This window comes from Ictalurus punctatus, chromosome 16 (genome assembly GCF_001660625.3).
Source record: "Ictalurus punctatus breed USDA103 chromosome 16, Coco_2.0, whole genome shotgun sequence".
Classification (NCBI taxonomy): domain Eukaryota; kingdom Metazoa; phylum Chordata; class Actinopteri; order Siluriformes; family Ictaluridae; genus Ictalurus; species Ictalurus punctatus.
In genome coordinates this window covers 15,056,103-15,076,195 of record NC_030431.2, presented here as the reverse complement: position 1 = coordinate 15,076,195, position 20,093 = coordinate 15,056,103, and the positions used below count along the sequence as shown (strand labels likewise).

Genomic DNA, 20,093 nt, shown 5'->3' with positions numbered 1-20,093 from the left:
ATTTTAACCGTTAAACAGAAAATAATACCCAAATTTGCTTTAAAAAAAAAACAAAAAAAAACAAAAACATGAAAGCATCTACTACGGCTCTTCAGATACGTGAGCCGATTCCCACCGTTCACCCAAAGGAATCTCTTCAAAGAATACTATTCAAACTATACTACTTGGTACAAAAGTACAGGCTTTTATTTAGACAGATGCATATATAAATATATATAGTTATTGAATTTTTCATTTCCATGACCTGTAAACCGTAATCATCAAAATTAAAACAAAAAAAGGCTTTAAAATGTCACTTTATGTGTAATTAATCTAGAATATATAAAAGTTCCACTTTTTGAAGTAAATTATAGAAAAAAAACTTTTCCACGATATTCTAATTGTTTTAGATTGTGTGTGTGTGTGTGTGTGTGTGTGTGTGTGTGTGTGTGTGTGTGTGTGTGTGTGTGTGCGTAAAACATTTTTACACTTGAACAAATCCACAAGGAAAATTAGATTTAGAAAAATATCAATAGATGTGATATACTTCTGTGGAAAAAGTAAGTGCACCCTTGGCCTCAGAAGCTAGTATTGCACCCTTAAGCAGAAATAACCTCTTGTAGGCATTTTGCATAATTGTCCACCAGTCTCTGACATCGCTTGCTGGAGTTTTTGATCACTCTTCCATGCAATATTGTTTCAGTTGCAAGATGTTTGAGGGTTTTCTTGCATGTACCATCCATTTTTCCTAGCACGCCTCCCAGGTCACATTTGTGCAATCTATTTCTGATTGTAGACGCATGCACTTTGACACCAACAGTTGCAAGACTTACTAGCAGATCCTGTGATTAAATTGTGGAGTTCTTGGAGACTTCTTTTCATTTAATGCCAGAAATTTGAACATGTATTCATTAAGTTGAGTGCAAACAGGGGCTGCTGAATGGCAGTTTGTAATTATGAGCATCAGCAAATTCACAGACTACATATCAAACATGTATTAATCACTATACACTGCAAATAAAACGCATACAGGAACATGCCGGGGTTAGATAGAACTGAGCTCAACTCTATACACAGTACAAAGCAACACATGCATCAGTCTACTATTTGGTCATGTTTTACACCTGTAGCTTTGGCACTCATGTGGTTTCTGAGGGCTGCATGTTTTCTGGAACATCTGCGGAGGTGAGTAGCGGAAGTCTTCAGACTGATCAGACTGATAGGAATTTTTTGGCTTTATGAAGTCTTGATAGACAATTTACAAAGGGTCCACAGTTGGAGTAGCAACTTCTTCCTGAAGAACATGCACAATACATGCATCAGTCAGAGGTTACTGATGGAATGTAGACACCGAGCATATTCACAGATCTAATTTTAGCGAGCAAGAGAATGTACATCTAGGTTTCAGCTAAAGAAAATGAGATCACTTTTTAAAATTAATTTATTATTATTATTATTATTATTATTATTATTATTATTATTATTCACTTTATTCAATGTTCATATTCTATCTTCCTATAATGACTATCTTATTTACCATAATATTTGCAAATATAGATTAAACACAAAACAAGGAGACTGATGAGTGAGAATCTTCACAAAAGTCAGGAACTGTACCTAGAAACAAAATTATAAAAATAAATAAATGAACAAAGTCAAAAAAACATGGTAATTATCACAACACTGTGTACGAGTTCAATAAGAGCAGGAAATTTACCACCAGTGCAGATCGGACAAAAGCTAATCATTGTACCTAGAGTAAAAAAAGAATGTAAAAAAGAAGCAAAGAAACAAAGTCAAAATATGGTCATTATGTTTATACAGCACGAGTTTTCTATTCAAACTATTTTATCAGGTATGAGCTAATGGTATGAGAATACTTGGTTTTCCAGAAACAAAATGAGCAGACAAAACCTATATTAAGCTATTACAACTACAACAACAACAACAACAACAACAAATAATAATAATAATAATAATAATAATAATAATAATAATAATAATAATAATAATAACATAAAATGATCAGATGAAATGGTCCCTAAAAGATATTGCCTAAAACCTAGTGACTTAGAATATGTTTTGATTTTAATAGTTTATTACACCAGGACTGAATTCATCTTTAGCAGTTTATAACAAATGTACAAATATCTCACCGCTGATGTTGATTTGCGCCTCTGATTTTCCGTTTTCATTTGAAACTTGACAAGTATATATGCCACAGTCTGAACTGGTCAGGTTGGACACCTGCATGGTCTTGTTGTTGTCAGTGAGGGAGAATCTCTGGTCATCTAGCAGTGGAAGGCCATTTCTGAACCATCGCAGCAGCTTAAACTCCCCATTGATCTCACACTTCAGGGTCAGAGAGCCAGGAGAAGGAGACACAGTGATGTTTGATGCAACTGGAGAAGTTGGACCCGAAGACATAATCAAAATACAAAAGTATCTTTATAATAGACAAGCCAGCTGCCAAGAATCTTAATCATATACAGTAAAAGAAGTACAGGTGAAATGTGGTACTCACACAGCAAAGATAATGTGACATTAAAATGTTTACAGGTCTTATTTTTAAATGTGGTTTTCTCCTCATAAATGCCTTCATCTTCTGTTGTCAAATTAAACAAAATAAGACTCATATTCTGTAAATTAAAATTTATATTTTGGGGGACCGCTAGCCATGTAGTATTGTTTGACTTATTAAACAGATATAACAATTTCCTTGTTGAATTTTTATCTGGATATTTAACCCATTCCACTGCGTCCAGATCTGGACTGTATCCATAGCGTCCTCGAAGCTCCACTCGCCCGTGTAACACTCCTGTTACTCTCTCACCATCAACCCCCCTGCCTGCAAAATAATGTCAGATATACCCATGTTTTCAAGATTAAAAATTATAATATACTATTATAAATGCTAGCAGCATATGCTAATCCTTTTCCCTGTAAATAAGGAAATTTTCTGAAAAATACATAAATAAACAAAACTTTAAATGCAGAACGAAACAAAATGAAATCTTACCATCAAATGTCCAAAGAAGAAGCATCACAATGAAAAAGTCACCTCCTGGCATTGTAAATATAATCCTAATAAACACTTGAGCACTCCGATAGGAATGAAAGTCTTTTTAAACCTGCACTACTAGAGCAACACTATGTACTGACGCTTATAAGCGTAGTCATCGCCACAGTGAACTGTCAGCACCATGTGGTTTCACCTACACAAATCTAATAATAAAGGAAGAAACAACAGTGCATCATGTGTCTGAAGGGAAAATGTCTTTAAGTGTCAATTTCACAACTTAAACAAATATTTGGAGCTATACATGTATTTTGTAGGTATTTTATATTTATATACATGTTCTGAATAAAAATGACAGACATGGTAGTGATGCCACAGCATTCCAACAGAACAGCTTGTTCTCTTTTTAAGGTTAGGAGTGTGTGTGTGTTGGGGGGCGGGGGGGGGGGGGTTTTTGGGGCATTAGAAACTTTTTTAAAGTATGTGTGAACGTGTAAGAGAGCAAGAAAGAGAGACAAGCGTAAGAGAGATACAGATAAAGAGAGACAACAAAAGAACGAGAGGAAATGAGACAGAGAGAAAGATCACTCTACCAATCTTGAATTGTTTCAGTGTGTAGTAAAGGTGCTGTGACATGAGTAAGATCCAGTAGACAAAAAGGTATTACACCACAACCCAATATAAACTATAGCGAGCCATTCCTACACCATGATTATAACAGATTTGTCACTGCGGAATAAACCTGTGATAGACACTAAACCTTTGCATACATCTATTGTTTCAGAGGTTGTGTGGGCAGCACACTTTGGGATCAGAGAAATTTGACATTTCAGAGAGGAGCACAGAAAAGACCAGAGAATTAAACAAACCTAGGAGTTTGCAAGCCCAGACCATCCAGCTGAGGAACTTCCACACCTTATTATGAGTAACAAAAGATTGGAAAGAGACAATTCAGTGGTCTGTGGTGTGTATCTGAAGGGAGAGCTATTTATATATATATTTTTTTGTGTGTGATTTTTATTAGATTAAAGAAAAATTGGTTTTTTTTAATGTTTATTTAGTAATGTTCCAGGATCTAAGGTATCGGTGAGAGTGTCTGTGGTTTGTGTGGGACTGTGTAGAAACGTTCACACAGCTTACCATGTGATGTACTCGAAAAGTTCTTGATAACTGAAGTGACATGAGGATGGTCTTAAACTGCCTGATCATATGCCCTGTAGGCAGACAGACTGCCAATCTCCCCACACACAAAGTAAATTAAATTCTTCAGCTAACGGGGTGAACAATAGTGAGTGATGAGCACTGTGGGATTTCATCTTATTATATTTAGACTGTGGAATATTTATGCCTAATCATTTAAGGCATAATCTACCGTTAAACAATGTTAATAACATTGCCATAAAATACATTTATGACAGTTCCACTGAAAATAACTAAATATCCGGTTAATAATAGGGGCTAATTACACCATATATAATAAATCCTGATCTACTTTTCTTTTGCAGTAAACTCATGCATCTGTTACATAAATTCATCATTAAAATAGTACTCTACATTCTGATTAACCATATATCATACCTTGCATCACCTTTGTTATAAAAACGATTTAAATAAATGTAAAAACAGCGTCAAACATTGCATTATATTACCTTATAATATATTATAAATTTAACCTTCAATTAGGATTTGAAAGAATCCTTTTTTTCCCCTCTCCCTCCAATCCACTACATAGGAATACATCTCACTAGAACTGTCTCTAAATCGTTATTTTGTCCCAAATAAGTGAAATGTATAAGATTCACTGGATGCACTTTTATTGCACTGTATGTGATCAACTGCATTAGAGAATCAACAGTGCTTGATTTTCACAGATAAACAGACAATATTGCCAAAATTGTCTTCAGAAAGCATGAACACATCTATTGTAGCTCCCACCGTTCACCTGTGGACAGTGGTGGCTCAACACTTAAGATTCTGGTTACTGATCAGAAGGTTGGGGGTTCAAATCTCATCACCCACAAGCTGCCACTATTGGGCCCTTGAGCAAGGCCCTTAACCCTCTCTACTCCAGGGGCACTGGATCATCTCTGACCCCAACTTCGTAACAAGCTGGAATATGCGAAGAAGAAAAATGCACCATGCTGTAATGTATATGTTGCAAAAAGAGTTGTTTCAAAGAGTTGACTCATTCATAAATGACATTATGTACTGTTCAGTATAGCAGTAAAGTTGTATGTAACCATAGTATGACTACAAGCTTTTATTTAAACTGATGCATTATGTATTACAGAAATAAATACCAGATATTACTCCAGTTTTGCGAGCATGACAAATAACTGCAGATTTCAACAATGTGTGATTCACTACCTTTTATTTAATGCCAGAAATTTGAACATCTAATGATTAAGTTGAGTGCAAACAGTGGCTGCTGAATGGCAGCCACTGTTTTATGAGCATCATAAAACAGCTGAATTATGAGCATCAACAAATTCACAGACTACATACCAAATGTGTATTAATCATCATACACTGCAAATGAAAAGCATACAAGAAAAGCAACACATTCATAAGTGTTACTCACAGTGCATTTACAGACATAAAACGTTTGCTTACCCCAGTGTGGGGGAACAAGCAGCTGTATTTTCAATTGATATTTTTTTCATAAGCTATATTAAATTCACTATTAGGAGTTGGTCTGCATTAGTTTGGGCCTGAATTTCCATCTGCAAAACAGGACCATTAACCTAGAATAAGAATTGCAGCACAGAATGTGGTAACTAATAACTGACAAAAAAAAAAAAAATAAAAATGACCATAGTATTCCATTTTGATATTTAATGTGATTTTCAGGCATTTCTTTTGGTATGAATGAGTAGGTCTCTCTGTAGATCAGCTTCTAAACCCCCAGACCCAGGCTTGCCTCCAGGAGGATCCGTTATCAGAGTCAGTTTATTGAAAACCCCACGGCCAAAGTAATCCGCCACCACTGAGAAACCGTCATTAGAACTCCTCAACTGTAAATAAAAAGTAGGAAAACCTGTTTATTTCTGAAAGCCACTTCCACACAGGATTAGGAAAATGTTGCATGATGTATTGATTATTTGCTGCATACATGTTTATTCACTGTACCTGTCTATTAAAGTGATCATGTAGGTCTCGTTTCTGCTCTTGTGCCCGTAACATGTCCATCACCTTCCTGTTTTCAGGAGTGCATGTTGGGCACTCAGCCTCACTCTCTGCGTAGCTCTCGAAGCAGTGCTGATGGAAAGAGTGACCACAAAGGAAATGCACCGATGGCAACTCTAGAGGGCTGTTACACATGCTGCACTTTGTCTTCTGGAAAATCTTTGCACTGTGAGGAAAAAAGAAAAAGGGACAGGATGAAAATATTTAATACTTAACATTCTAGAACAGTCATGGAAGGAAGACACAATGTTTAGTCAGTCCTACATGAAGAAATTATTTGTATCTCTATTATAAAAGTATACTTTTATACCCAACAAATGTAGCTAAACAACAGAACACGTCATTATTAGAGGTCTTTTTATTATTATTATTATTATTATTATTATTAGAGGTCTTTTTATTATTAAGCCTCCTTAGTAGTGTTACCTGGTGCTGAGTTCCTGGATCTCAGAGCGCAGGTGTGCAGTCTCCTCACGGTACTGCTGAATTTTCCTCTCATCTTCTTCAATCTGCTTGCTCTCCCTTTGCAGTTTGTTAATCAGATAATCTTTAATCACTGACAGTGTTGCGGTGGAGTTATGGGCGAGTGTCTGTACCACTGCAACAAAGGAAGGGAATTTATTTATTTATTTATTTATTTATTTATTTATTTATATTTTTGAAATCATGTGTTCGGAATCATACATTTGGTAGAATTTGCACAGATAAAAAAAGGGGGCGTGGGGGGGTGCACCACCCTTTGATTCTAACAGAAACCAGGTACGAAAAATAAGTACACACTAAAATTTAGCAACATAGCATCATTTACTTGAAATAAACATCTAGGAGTTTATCAGCCTCATGTCATTTTGGAGAACTTTTTTCCCCACTCTTCTTTATAACATTGAGATTCTGTGGCAGGATCTTAAGAGCTTTGCAAAAATGAGTGCCCTCAAACATCTTTGAAATGAAGAAAAGGGTTTGAGGTCTGAACTTTGTACTTGAATTTCATCTTCTTTAGCCATTCAGATGTTGATTTGCTGGTGTGCTTGGTATCACTGTCCTGCTGCATGACCCAGTTTCAGCCTAGCTTAAGTTGCTGGACAGATGGCCTCATGTTTGTCTCACGAAATCTGGTATAAAGTGAAGTTCAATGCTGTCCCAGGAACTGTGGCTGCAAAACAAACCCAAATATTCACCCCTTCACCAGGTGTTTGTGGTGATATGCTGAGATTGTGTTTTCGCTGTGCACGATGACCAAACTTTTCCACCTCGGTCTTAAACAAAGATACGATCACTACTTGGGCAAACCCAAAGTCGTTCTGCCATATTCTTTTTGGAAAGAAGGGGCTGTTCCTAGCCACCCTTCATTGAAAGCCATATTTGTTTTTATATTTGTCTTTTTCTGATTGTGCGGTCACAAACATAGGCATTTAATGTGCTTACAGAAGTCTGTAGGTCACATGATGTAGCTCTTGGGTTTTTCTTTATATCTCTGAGAATTAAAAGGTCTGACCTTGGACTGAATTTGCTGAGACACCCACTCCTAGGAAAACTCATGGGAAGTCTTGAAGGCTGTCCATTTGTAAACAATCTTTCATTGCAGACGTTGAATTTCAATTGCTTGGAGATGGCCTTATAACCCTTCACAGATTGATGAGCAACAACAATTGCTTCTCTGAGCTCATGGCTGATGTCCACACCAGTGCTCTAGTACACCAAACCGGGAAAAAGTTCTGCTTTTCTAGTTAGTCAGACGTCTTGATTAACTAACCTTGTGCATTTCATTACTAACAACTGGCTTCTAATTACTCTCTTAATGAAGGTGGAAGTAGGAAGGGTGTATCGATTACACAAGCCCTGATAAACAAAAACAGATTTGAAGGAAGGCATACATCTCCCTCCCCATGACTGTATATGAAGCAGGTACACAGTAAAATCTGATTTGTGAGCCTTTAAACAGCATGCATGCATCCTAAAGACCCTGATTTCATTGAATCATCATCATCATCATCATTACCAAATTTAATGCAACGAATTAAGTGCCACATTTACAGTGAGGGGAAAAAAAGTATTTGATCCCCTGCTAATTTTGTACATTTGCCCACTGACAAAGAAATGACCAGTCTAATAATTTTAATGGTAGATTTATTTGAACAGTGAGAGACAGAATAACAACAAGAAAATCCAGAAAAACGCATGTCAAAAATGTTATAAATTGATTTGCATTTTAATGAGGGAAAAAAGTATTTGACCCCTCTGCAAAACATGACTTAGTACTTGGTGGCAAAACCCTTGTTGGCAATCACAGAGGTCAGACATTTCTTGTAGTTGGCCACCAGGTTTGCACACATCTCAGGAGGGATTTTGTCCCACTCCTCTTTGCAGATCTTCTCCAAGTCATTAAGGTTTCGAGGCTGACGTTTGGCAACTCGAACCTTCAGCTCCCTCCACAGATTTTCTATGGGATTAAGGTCTGGAGACTGGCTTGGCCACTCCAGGACCTTAATGTGCTTCTTCTTGAGCCACTCCTTTGTTGCCTTGGCCGTGTGTTTTGGATCATTGTCATGCTGGAATACCCATCCACGACCCATTTTCAATGCCCTGGCTGAGGGAAGGAGGTTCTCACCCAAGATTTGACGGTACATGGCCCCGTCCATCGTCCCTTTGATGCGGTGAAGTTGTCCTGTCCCCTTAGCAGAAAAACACCCCCAAAGCATAATGTTTCCACCTCCATGTTTGATGGTGGGGATGGTGTTCTTGGGGTCATAGGCAGCATTCCTCCTCCTCCAAACACAGCAAGTTGAGTTGATGCCAAAGAGCTCCATTTTGGTCTCATCTGACCACAACACTTTCACCCAGTTGTCTTCTGAATCATTCAGATTTTCATTGGCAAACTTCAGATGGGCATGTATATGTGTTTTCTTGAGCAGCGGACCTTGCGGGCGCTGCAGGATTTCAGTCCTTCACGGCATAGTGTGTTACCAATTGTTTTCTTGGTGGTTGTTTTCTATGGTCCCAACTTCCTTGAGATCATTGACAAGATCCTCCCGTGTAGTTCTGGGCTGATTCCTCACTGTTCTCATGATCATTGCAACTCCACGAGGTGAGATCTTGCATGGAGCCCCAGGCCGAGGGAGATTGACAGTTCTTTTGTGTTTCTTCCATTTGCAAATAATCACACCAACTGTTGTCACCTTCTCACCAAGCTGCTTGGCAATGGTCTTGTAGCCCATTCCAGACTTGTGTAGGTCTACAATCTTGTCCCTGACATCCTTGGAGAGCTCTTTGGTCTTGGCCATGGTGGAGAGTTTGGAATCTGAATGATTGATTGCTTCTGTGGACAGGTGTCTTTTATACAGGTAACAAGCTGATATTAGGAGCACTCCCTTTAAGAGTGTGCTCCTAATCTCAGCTCATTACCTGTATAAAAGACACCTGGGAGCCAGAAATCTTTATGATTGAGAGGGGGTCAAATACTTATTTCCCCTCATTAAAATGCAAATCAATTTATAACATTTTTGACATGCGTTTTTCTGGATTTTCTTGTTGTTATTCTGTCTCTCACTGTTCAAATAAATCTACCATTAAAATTATAGACTGATCATTTCTTTGTCAGTGGGCAAACGTACAAAATCAGCAGGGGATCAAATACTTTTTTCCCCCTTCACTGTACAACTGTACAATGAGCCTGGGCTGAAACTACTACAGGATGTTCTAGCATGCCATAACTTACAAGCCAATTCAGCAAAACATCTTAAAAAAAAAAAAAAAAAAACACCTCAGGCTGCAAACTGGATGCAACACCTCTGGTTGTGAAAACCAGATGACAAAAGTACAATGCACCTGCTTATGGGAAACTTACCTAGCAGTGGTGGCATAAGGTTATTCTGATCTATGTGTTGTAGCACCTCGCTAATGTAAGCCTTGCAGTCTTCTTCTTTGCGTGCAAAGTAGCCCAAGGCCTGTTCCCACAAACAAACTTCCTGATCACCGTAGCGCTTACACGCCTCCACCACTTTAGAGTACTCCTCATTCTGCATGTGGTAATGCATGATTTGCTGGTACCTACAGAAAGACATTTGAATTCTAAACACCGATACTACTAAACGTCTATTCAGTTTGTCAATGTGAAGAGTGACCAAGTTACAAAGTTATATGATGAAGCACAATCACAAAATAACAAAAATGCTTCATTTATAAGGACTGATAAGAAATTAACCATTCCGGTCATATTTTCTCCTAACAGAAGAATCAGTACTACAAAAGTGTTACTTACAGTTTGCCCTTCTCATACAGATAGAGCACCCCCTCTTTGAAGTTGTGCATTTGGCAGAGCACCAGCGCTTTATCAAACACTGTGTTTTCACTCCTCAGCAGCAACAATGCTGCCCTCTGCAGGGTTGTCTTTTTCTGGATGAGAATAAAGGAGGGGTGTTACGAGAAACGTCTTAAAAACCTGGCTTTTTACATGTTTGTATACTTCATTTCCTAATTTATCTTAAATTCTGTACTATTTAAAATGATTTACGTCATTATACAGTAACAGGGTGTCTTCAGAGTTCTGTAATCAGGTAAATATCAAATCTGTAGATCAGTGATGTATTGTGTTTACCTCGGGATCCTGTTCATGGGCCCAGTCCTGCAGTCGCAGCTCAAGCAGTGTATCATACACACCTTGTGGTGAATCTGGTTCCACCGTAATCATGTGCTCAAGGAATGCTCGTAGCTCTCGTGGATTATTAGCAAAGATAGGGATAAATTCTTCTGAACTGGCCTGGGAAACAGGAATATGGTGAGAGTATGAGTAAGACCAATTTATTTCTTTGGCACACGGGCCACGCAATAATCAAATACTGCTTAAATTGTGGGTTGCTAAAGGTCCGGTCCATAACAACATTTGGGTATGCAATTTTATTAGGGTTTTATTTTTCTAATGACTCAAATTATGGAGATCACATCAACCAGTATTAACGAATTTAATTAAAATGGGTTGAAAATGTCCATCATACTAATGGGTTTTCTTAAAGAAAAGTTCCTATTCTTATGTTATACATATGTGACGCACATACGATGTAGATGACTTTAAAATATGGATATGGATTTAAAATCATTGATCTCTGCCTGATGTCCTTAACATTTGAGTAGTTATATTATATTATACTCTTAACATTAATCTGGGCTGCAATCATTTACAACAAAAAGACTGATCACCCTATGATCGCCGATTAATTTTTCTGCAATTCCTAAATATCTCTTAGAATCTTATTTCTTAATGCGATATCTGCAAGTACCTCATCAACATCCCTTACTGCCATAACTTGAATATGACTGAGTAATGTTCTCGGTACAGAGCACTGACCCATTGAGCTACTAAAGTCTCAAGATGAAAGAGGACAAAGACCCTGGAATCACCTTGTTCTCGGCTAATCTGTCCACACTGTCCCGGTCAGTGGAGTCCTGGATGGGTTGGTAATTGGTACAAAGCCTCTTGAGCAGCACAGTGGTGCTCTCGGGAACATGGTGCATCAGAGTTTTCCCATAGTGCTTCATATTAGTCTCGGCTTGCTCAAACGGCAGCCGCCCAATATAGCGCAGAGCCTCCTGGTAGTTCTGTACACAGCAAGAACATGAAACAAGCTTACATGAATTACATGGGACTAGTCTTTAATGATTAAAGATATGTTTGACGATAATGTTTCAAAATTGCTAACAATTTCAAACATTTAAAAAACTATTGTGTAATATTTAATGATTTCATTATATAATATTCATGAAATCAGCTGTATTTGACTGATTTCTTCCTAACTACTGGGTAGACTTGACAATCACACCCATATGTGCTTTTTGAATATCCAATTCCAGGTTCAGTAAACCCGCAACAGCTGCCAACAGTTATGGGAACACCAACACATGGGTGTGATGGTCAGGTGTCCACATACTTTTGGCCATATCGTATACATCTAAGGTCAAAGAAAAGCGCTCTGGTCGATTATTCAAGTCACCTCCACAGTGTTGAAGATGGGTAGCGTTCTGGGAGCTCTCTTACCTTTAAATCCTCCAGCTGAATCTTCAGGTACCACTCATGGTGGGAGTGTTTCTCTGCCAGGAACACGGCGTGGCTATGGTACCCAGCCTGGCGCAGCACCTTGATGGCTATCTCCACATCAAAATGCACCTCGCTCTCACTGCTCTGGACGGCACAGAGAAATGAAAATAGTGATCAGTCTTACCTTGCTCAAACATTTTGAAAAGATCATACATACATACATACGACGAATATTAATTCGTCAAATTTGAACAGTACATTAATTTTAAATGGTGATTAAACAGACTGGATCTACCTGTGTATTCAACAGTATTGAACATACACCTTCCAGCCAATCAGACTCGAGTATAATTGAGATACTCCAAAAATTCTAGGCTCCAAAAAATAACTAACTGGTACATTTTTGGGTTTCCATGCTACAGTTTCCTCCAGACAAACATGAACTGTGTTTTGACAAACCTTAATGAACTCTTCCAGCTTGGAGCTGTCCTTCAGTTTGGTGTAGCAGTTGAGGAGCAGCGTGGTGTGATCTGCGTTGGCCAGGGATTGCCTGTGGAGGGCCTGCAGGTATGCAGTAAGGTTGTGTATTCTCTGTGCATCCAGGAACTTACGGATGACATATGAGGGTTCCAGTTTCCCAATGGTTCTAGAAAAAAAGAGAAGCAATTGTGGTTGTGTTTACTCATACCTGAAGTCTAATTAACCGCAAGTAACCACAGTCAATTTAGAAATTTCAACAGTTCTGAATAAGGAGAACTCTTACCGAATATACTGTTGGATAGCGCCATCATGGTCCCCTTTGATGTACAGATGGTCTCCATACTGTCTAAATATCTCAGAAAGACCGTCATTATCCAGATGCTGGCTTTTTGCAAGGTTAATCGCCATCACAAACAGGTTCTTCTTAAACAGCATCTACAAGGAAGAGAATGCAATATTTAATTAGTATCACTGGTTTAATTGAGCAGTTTATGAACTTGCATCTTACCACAGCAAAAGTTACTGATCGTCATGCAATTGGAATTTACTGAAGTAAATACTATTCATTGTATTTACGTATTCATACATAGGATTTGAAACAAGACACAATAAATTAACAGGATAAAGCAGAGCAAGTAAACAATAAGCACACCTCAAGCTTAGTCTGGGTGTCCTTCTCTTGCAGCATAAACATCTTTCCATCTCTTGTCAGGACATAAAACGAGCCCCACTCTGCCAGGACATCTATGATGTCATCAAAAGCTGCGCTGTAGGCAATGAACTTGTTGTCCAGGTCATAAATCGTCAAGACCTGCTTTTCTGTTGGAGTCAACTGTCTAGACCCAAAGTCAGGCCTGCACCAGAGCGTTAAAAAAATTTAAGGTATAGAAATCTGCTATTATGTAGTAACTATGCTCCAACCAGGGGAAGAACATTTCAGTGCTTTTCAATCTGTTCACTGCATGAGTCAATATATGGGATTACTACAAACAAGAAGTTTCCAAAATTGAAATGGATGGTAAAATGATGGAGGAAAAAAAAAAAAAAGAAAAGAAAAGAAAAGAAAAAAAAAAAAAAAGGAGATGGTATTAGAGGACGACCGAGTGATTGGTTTTGTCGATTAATCAGCAATGATAACCGATTACTGGAACTATTAGTTATCTGCAAAAATTCCCATCGATAGTTTTTCCCGGTTGCGGGAGCAGCTGGGAAGGGTCCGCCGTCGTTATACAGTACGAGAACAGCTTCAGGATGTGAAATAAAAACGATCACTCACAAATTTTGTTGCGTTATTTGAAGTGTTTTTTATTCATTTTGGAGGTCTCTACTATTTTGATATTTGGAGTGTTAATTTCTTGTATGTATATCCATGTTTATTAATAGCTAATATTTGTAAATATATTAAATATATTATTAAGTACAGTACATTTTCATGGCACAGTCAGTACTGTTCATTTTTGTAATAAAGTTCAGCAATATTTTATTTTGAATGTTATGTTTTCATTCAGTATCAATTTTAAAAGCTATCAGTTGATTAATCGGTTATCGGCAGGTCAAGTCCAGTTATCGGTAAAATCCACTATCAGTCAACCTCTAGGGAGGGTGGGATGGATAGACACACAGACACACAGACAGTATCTCAAGTGAGTACACCGCTCACATTTTTGTAAACATTTGATTATATCTTTTCATATGACAACACTGAAGAAATGACACTTTGCTACAATGTAAAGTAGTGAGTGTACAGCTTGTGTAACAGTGTAAATTTGCTGTCCCCTCAAAATAACTCTACACACAGCCATTAATGTCTAAACCGCTGGGACCAAAAGTGAGTACAAGCCTGTTGATGATGACGACCCCAAACACACCTCCAAGATGACCACTGCCTTGCTAAAGTATCTGAGGGTGAAGGTGATCGACTAAACCCTATTGAGCATCTGTGGGGCATCCTCAAATGGAAGGTGGAGGAGCACAAGGTCTCTAACATCCACCAGCTCTGTCATGTCATCATAGAGGTGTGGAAGAGGACACCAGTGGCAACCTGTGAAGCTCTGGTGAACTCCATGCCCAAGAAGGTTGAGGCAGTGCTGGAAAATAATGGTGGCCACACAAAATATTGACACTTTGGGCCCAATTTGGACATTTTCACTTAGGGTTGTACTCACTTTTGTTGCCAGTGGTTTAGACATTAATGGGTGTGTGTTGAGTTATTTTGGGGGGACAGCAAATTTACACTGTCATACAATCTGTACACTCACTACTTTACATTGTAGCAAAGTGTCATTTCTTCAGTGTTGTCACATGAAAAGATATCATCAAATACTTATAAAAATGTGAGGGGTGTACTCACTTTTGTGAGATACTGTGTGTGTGTATGGATAGATAGAAAGATAGATAGATAGATAGATAGATATAGTGACTCCTACTTGTTAGGTGACTTGATGTCTCGGGAAATCAACAGTAAGTAACCCCGGTGCCAGTGAGCCAGGATTTTATGTCCATCAAAGGCAAAGCAGGGTCCTCTTTCATCAGGCTGATACAGATACACACAGTCATCTCCTGCTACAATGAACTGCGAGTCCTGAGAGGGGTCCGTGAGGGCAGAGCAGCGCAAAGCACAGCCGTGGATGTCCAGCTCCACGCGAGGATACTCCTTCATAGACAACGTGTAACACTGACAACACAACAAACCAAGGCAGACAATATTGAGCAAAATAATTCTCTCAACATTTCAATTAACAGTGCACAAACCAAACCAAGATAAATGAAGGGAATAAGGACAAGAAATGTACTCAATCGAACAACTAAAACATACCTGTACTTTCTCAAGAGTAGCCACAAACAAGTGGGTGACTTTTCCTGCTTGACGGAAAGCCAGACCTGTGACAGGACAGCTTCCTTCATGCAGGGTGAGGGTCTTACTGTGTCGGTCTCTGGTGATGTCACCTTTAGTCAAAACTACACTGCCGTCTGTAAAGCCTGAAAACCAAAATCACATTTAAACAATCAAGGTTTTCATATTATATCTTTACATTTAACTTCATTTTTATTTGCTTTGTAATGTGTAAGATATACACTTACAATGGCCGCTTTTACTATTACGTTGTAGTGACATTTACTGGCCACTGCATCAGACAAACCTATTATATAGATTAACTGTGCAGGTAAACTGTTACTGCAACTGCTGCTGTGTAGGGGTAAATAGATACAGGGAAAAAAAAAAAAAACATGATTCTCAAAGGCATTTCTACAATAATTAGTTTGCAAACAAACTGCCAGCAATACAGCAGTGTTGCATTTGGGGGTAAACAAAAAATAAAGTGATATTTTTAATGTATTTAATGTCTACAAAATACACAGTACTGTGCAAAGTACACAAAGTTTTAAGTACAAACTTTGTTATAGATTTTTTATTTTATGACTTCTACATTATCGAGTCAGTACCAAAACATTTTAGATTCCCAAACATTAGATTTCTAGCACAAAATTAAACGTTACAGAAAAATGTTTGTATGTCAGTAAAGAAAGCAGCATATTAGCATTTTTTTCAGAAAAATGCTAATATGAAAGAAAAAAAAAAAAGAAAGCTGCTGGATTTTTCTGCAGAAATAAGAAACAAGTGTGACAGTCAAAGTCTCCAGAAGAACCATGGCTGGTTACAGCCAAGTTACAGCTCATTTCCTTATAAAACTACACTAATTCTACCAGAGACTTTTTTTTTTTTTTTTAAAGTAAAAAAGGCCATCACACCAAATATTGACTTTGTTTCATTTATTACAGTTTACTGCTCTTTATAGTATTTTTTTTTTTTAAATGGAGAAAAATTTAATTTCATTATTTTTGAAGGCATCTTTGCTCTACAGCAGTGGTTTTCAAAGGGGGGCCGCCAGGGGGCGCCTCAATCTGGTGTGCCCATCCCTCCCACTAGTATGTTTTCTCTTTCTCACTCTCAGACAACCACACACACACACACACACACACACACACACACACACACACACACACACACAATTCCTAATGTAATGTAAAGATGTAAGATGTTATTAATAAAAAAAAAAGGGGGGATATACTCAGAAGTCTGTATTTTTAATGTGTTTTAAAGACATCTTGCAAAAGGGGGGCCTTGGTCAAATGTTAATGCCATTTGGGGGGCCTTGCCCTGGAAAAGTTTGGGAACCCCTGCTCTACAGCATTTCTTTGCAAGCACCTAAAACTTTTGCACAGTACTGTACATTTAAAAATTTAAATAACCTACCAATAGCCTATATCCTATACCCAACATCAGTTCTGTTATCAGAAACTAACACTGATGACTTACAGAACAATTAATACACAGTGTATAGAAAAAAAAAAAGACAATCTATAGTGTCTAATTGTAAACCTATAAAGTGGATTAACAAAAGGTGCGGGTTGCTAATAAAGTGACCCGTTATAAATAAATAAATAAATAAATAAATAAATAAATAAATAAAAATAATACACAGAGTTTAAACATCCCAAATCACTCTGCCATGCCTGACTACGGCAAAGCAGACACCGACATGGTCAGTAATGTTCCTGAAATAAAAAAAAAAAGGGCGAGAGAAAGACTGTACCGATGGCCATGAAGTTGAGGTTCTCGTGTACACTAAGACAGGACACTTCTGTAGGTTTGTTTCCAGGAATGGCTGGAAATATACGAGTACACAGAGGACTACCGCTGTCTCTCTTATCCGTGTTCCACACCTTCACCTGATGCACAGGGTGTACACAGACAGACACAACATGGACATGCATCTCTTAAACAAAGAGTAAACAAAATATTCCTCCAGATCTCCAGCCTTTCCGTGACACAAGTAAAGGATTTACCAGTGGGTTAATGCCATGTTCGTCCTGACCCACTGACACCAGGATGCTGTGTTGCTTCAGCTGGTACAGGTGTGTTACCCGCAGTTTATAGGCCTGGAAGGAAGTCAACTGCAACGATCTCGATAAAAACCAAATTTGACCATCCATATGTACACCAAATGAGTTAAGAAAATTTTCAATGGACACAGTTAACTGTTTATAAAGGACATGTATTTAGCTGCAGTGTTTACACTAGTTCGCAGATCACTTTCAGGGTTAAGACCAGGTAAATTTTTGCTAACCATACAAACTGAGTGTGATTCGGTGTAATCGTTCAGGAAGAGTAGATGTCATAGATTAAACGTGAACATTTACTGGTCCTGCTACAGGACGTTAGCTAGCCACAGGAAGCCATCCAGCACAACAACAAACACCAGCATGGCATTAAAGGATATCTCCGAGAACAACATGTCCCCGCCCTGCATCACAAGCTGATATACCAACCGGTAACGCAAAGTTTGCTCCATTCTCGCTCGGATCTTTCACCGTTTCTTTATCAAAAAACACGAATCGTCTCCATTGCAAGAACGCAGCCATTTTATCACCAAACCCTGCTCAAATCATGTGACTTTAGTTAGGGTCATGTGACCAGGGTCAGGTTCATGTTTACCGGTGTCTTGTATCAATTTTTTTCAACAAATATCATACTAATATATTAATATATATTTAATATTATATACTATATTTGCAAAAGATAATAGAATAACACGTTCCCATAACGTTATTAAATTATTCCGAAAATAAATAAATAAATAAATAAATAAATAAATAAACAAACAAAGTGGAACCAAATGCTAACACTACAACTATCAAGAGTGGCTAGAAAAATCTAGATTCATCACACTATTTCACAATATTTCATAATATTTATATTTCAGAAGAAGTCAAAAGAAGCTTAGACTGCAACTGTTTTTCTTTTCATTAATAACAATTTTTAAACAATTATTTAAACAAAAAGTCTAATATACTAATTTAATGTTCTACATTTATGTATTAAAAATGTTTACTAGGATAATGATTCGTTGCTTCATTAATTTAAAATTTGATCATCTAATATGAACTAAATGAACTAAAATGAACAGTACTACTTAACAGCTATTGTTTAATAGCAAAATTAAATATTTGTGATTCCTTTAAAGTAAAGGTGACATAGGTTTGTCATCTTGAATAACATGTCTTCCAATATACTATAGCAAACATCTCTGTATCTCTGTTTCATCACTACCAGGTGTGCTTGAGTAGGGAAATCACCAAACGAGTCCTGAACTAGAGAGTGTAGTAATAGGGTCATGGGTCATCATGACTGTCTGCTTCATGCTGATCGCCCTTTGAATGATTTGCATGGCTTAAACGGCTATAACAACGTGGATTGCTCCAACTGAATTTAATTCTAATAGGTGTTGTGTTCACCTTTTTCATTCAGGCTACAATGATGGAAAAGCTGCTGTTATTGGTGGTGTTCTGCCTCGCCCTAGCAATCCTCCCTTCCTCAACAGGTGAAGCACAAACTACAATCATCTGAGGCTTAGATTTAGAATTTTGTCAGAACAATGAACACATCATTACAAAAAACATACTCCAATGTCAATAGTTTTTCTGAAGAATGAGTGTGTTCTGGTCACAATCAATATTACAGGATTTTGGATGTTTAAAACTATTACTAGTTCATGTCCACTATAGAATAAAAACAAGAATTCCTTTATTTGACATTGCTTACATCAGTCATTTATTTCCTATTGGCCTGCAGTTATAAATATACTGCACGGGGCATTATTCTTTTAACCACCATAGGGGTGTCCAGTGTCTACAGAGAAGACTCTGAACTAGATATAAATGCAAATCACTCTGGGGAAAATATGATTTTTTTTCATTAGGACAATGTGCCACACCTCAAAGTTTTTTTGCATTACATCGATTGAACTCTTCAGTGAAAACAATTAGTAGGGGACTGCTTTTTTAAGAATTAAATAACTGCCTTTATGAATCAACATAATTTCCTGTTGTATTGGATTTGACTTTCATCAGTGTGTTGCAGTCATGTCACACTGAAATCCATTCACTCTCCAATCACAGATATTTTTAAGCAATTTGTGCTACAGTAGCTCTTCTGTGGGATCAAAACAGACGGGCTAGCCTTCACCCTTGAGGAGCCTTGGGCACCCACGACACTGTTGCTGGTTTATCAGTAGTCCTTCCTTGGACCATTTTTGGTAGGTACTAACCAGTACTACCATGAAAAGACCTCAAGACCTGCCTTTTTAGAGACGCTCTGACCCAGTTATCTAGCTATCACAATTTGGCCCTTGTCAAAGTCACTCAGATCCTTACGCTTGCCCATTTTTCCTGTTTCCATCACATTAACTATGAGAAATGACTGTTCATTTGCTGCCTAATATATCCCACCCCTCCACAGGAGTCTTTGTAACGAGATAATCATTGTTATTCACGTCACATATCAGTGGTTTTAAAGTCATAGCTGTGTGTATCAGTGTAGTTTCTTATTGGTTCACTGGT

General features: G+C 37.8%; 2 protein-coding genes across 3 annotated transcripts in view; both read right to left on the bottom strand.

The window, feature by feature from the left end:
* LOC124625939 (carcinoembryonic antigen-related cell adhesion molecule 1) overlaps positions 1–3,142 on the bottom strand; it is a 32,896-nt gene extending 29,754 nt beyond the window's left edge. The window contains exons 1-4 of one of the 2 annotated variants that reach the window (XM_053686869.1): positions 2,999–3,142; positions 2,504–2,827; positions 2,136–2,381; positions 1,719–1,732 (exon numbers count right to left, since the gene is read on the bottom strand). In XM_053686869.1, coding sequence (XP_053542844.1) covers positions 1,719–1,732; positions 2,136–2,381; positions 2,504–2,827; positions 2,999–3,050 — 636 coding nt within the window. In that variant the 5' untranslated portion in view covers positions 3,051–3,142. Of the gene's footprint in view, positions 1–1,718; positions 1,733–2,135; positions 2,828–2,998 lie in introns of those variants that run through there. The other variant, XM_053686873.1, reaches the window with a different exon arrangement.
* A 2,210-nt stretch (positions 3,143–5,352) lies between these two features.
* On the bottom strand, positions 5,353–18,157 carry vps11 (VPS11 core subunit of CORVET and HOPS complexes). The gene is made up of 16 exons (XM_017488717.2): positions 17,975–18,157; positions 17,541–17,689; positions 17,288–17,423; positions 15,508–15,671; positions 15,119–15,366; positions 13,345–13,546; positions 12,976–13,127; positions 12,672–12,858; positions 12,213–12,356; positions 11,579–11,776; positions 10,779–10,940; positions 10,443–10,576; positions 10,029–10,231; positions 6,611–6,782; positions 6,128–6,350; positions 5,353–6,012 (listed from the first exon to the last, which is right to left on the bottom strand). The coding sequence occupies exons 1-16, from the start codon at positions 18,114–18,116 to the stop codon at positions 5,845–5,847; spliced, it is 2,784 nt and encodes a 927-aa protein (XP_017344206.1). The 5' UTR covers positions 18,117–18,157; the 3' UTR covers positions 5,353–5,844.
* Between the last annotated feature and the right edge of the window lie 1,936 nt (positions 18,158–20,093).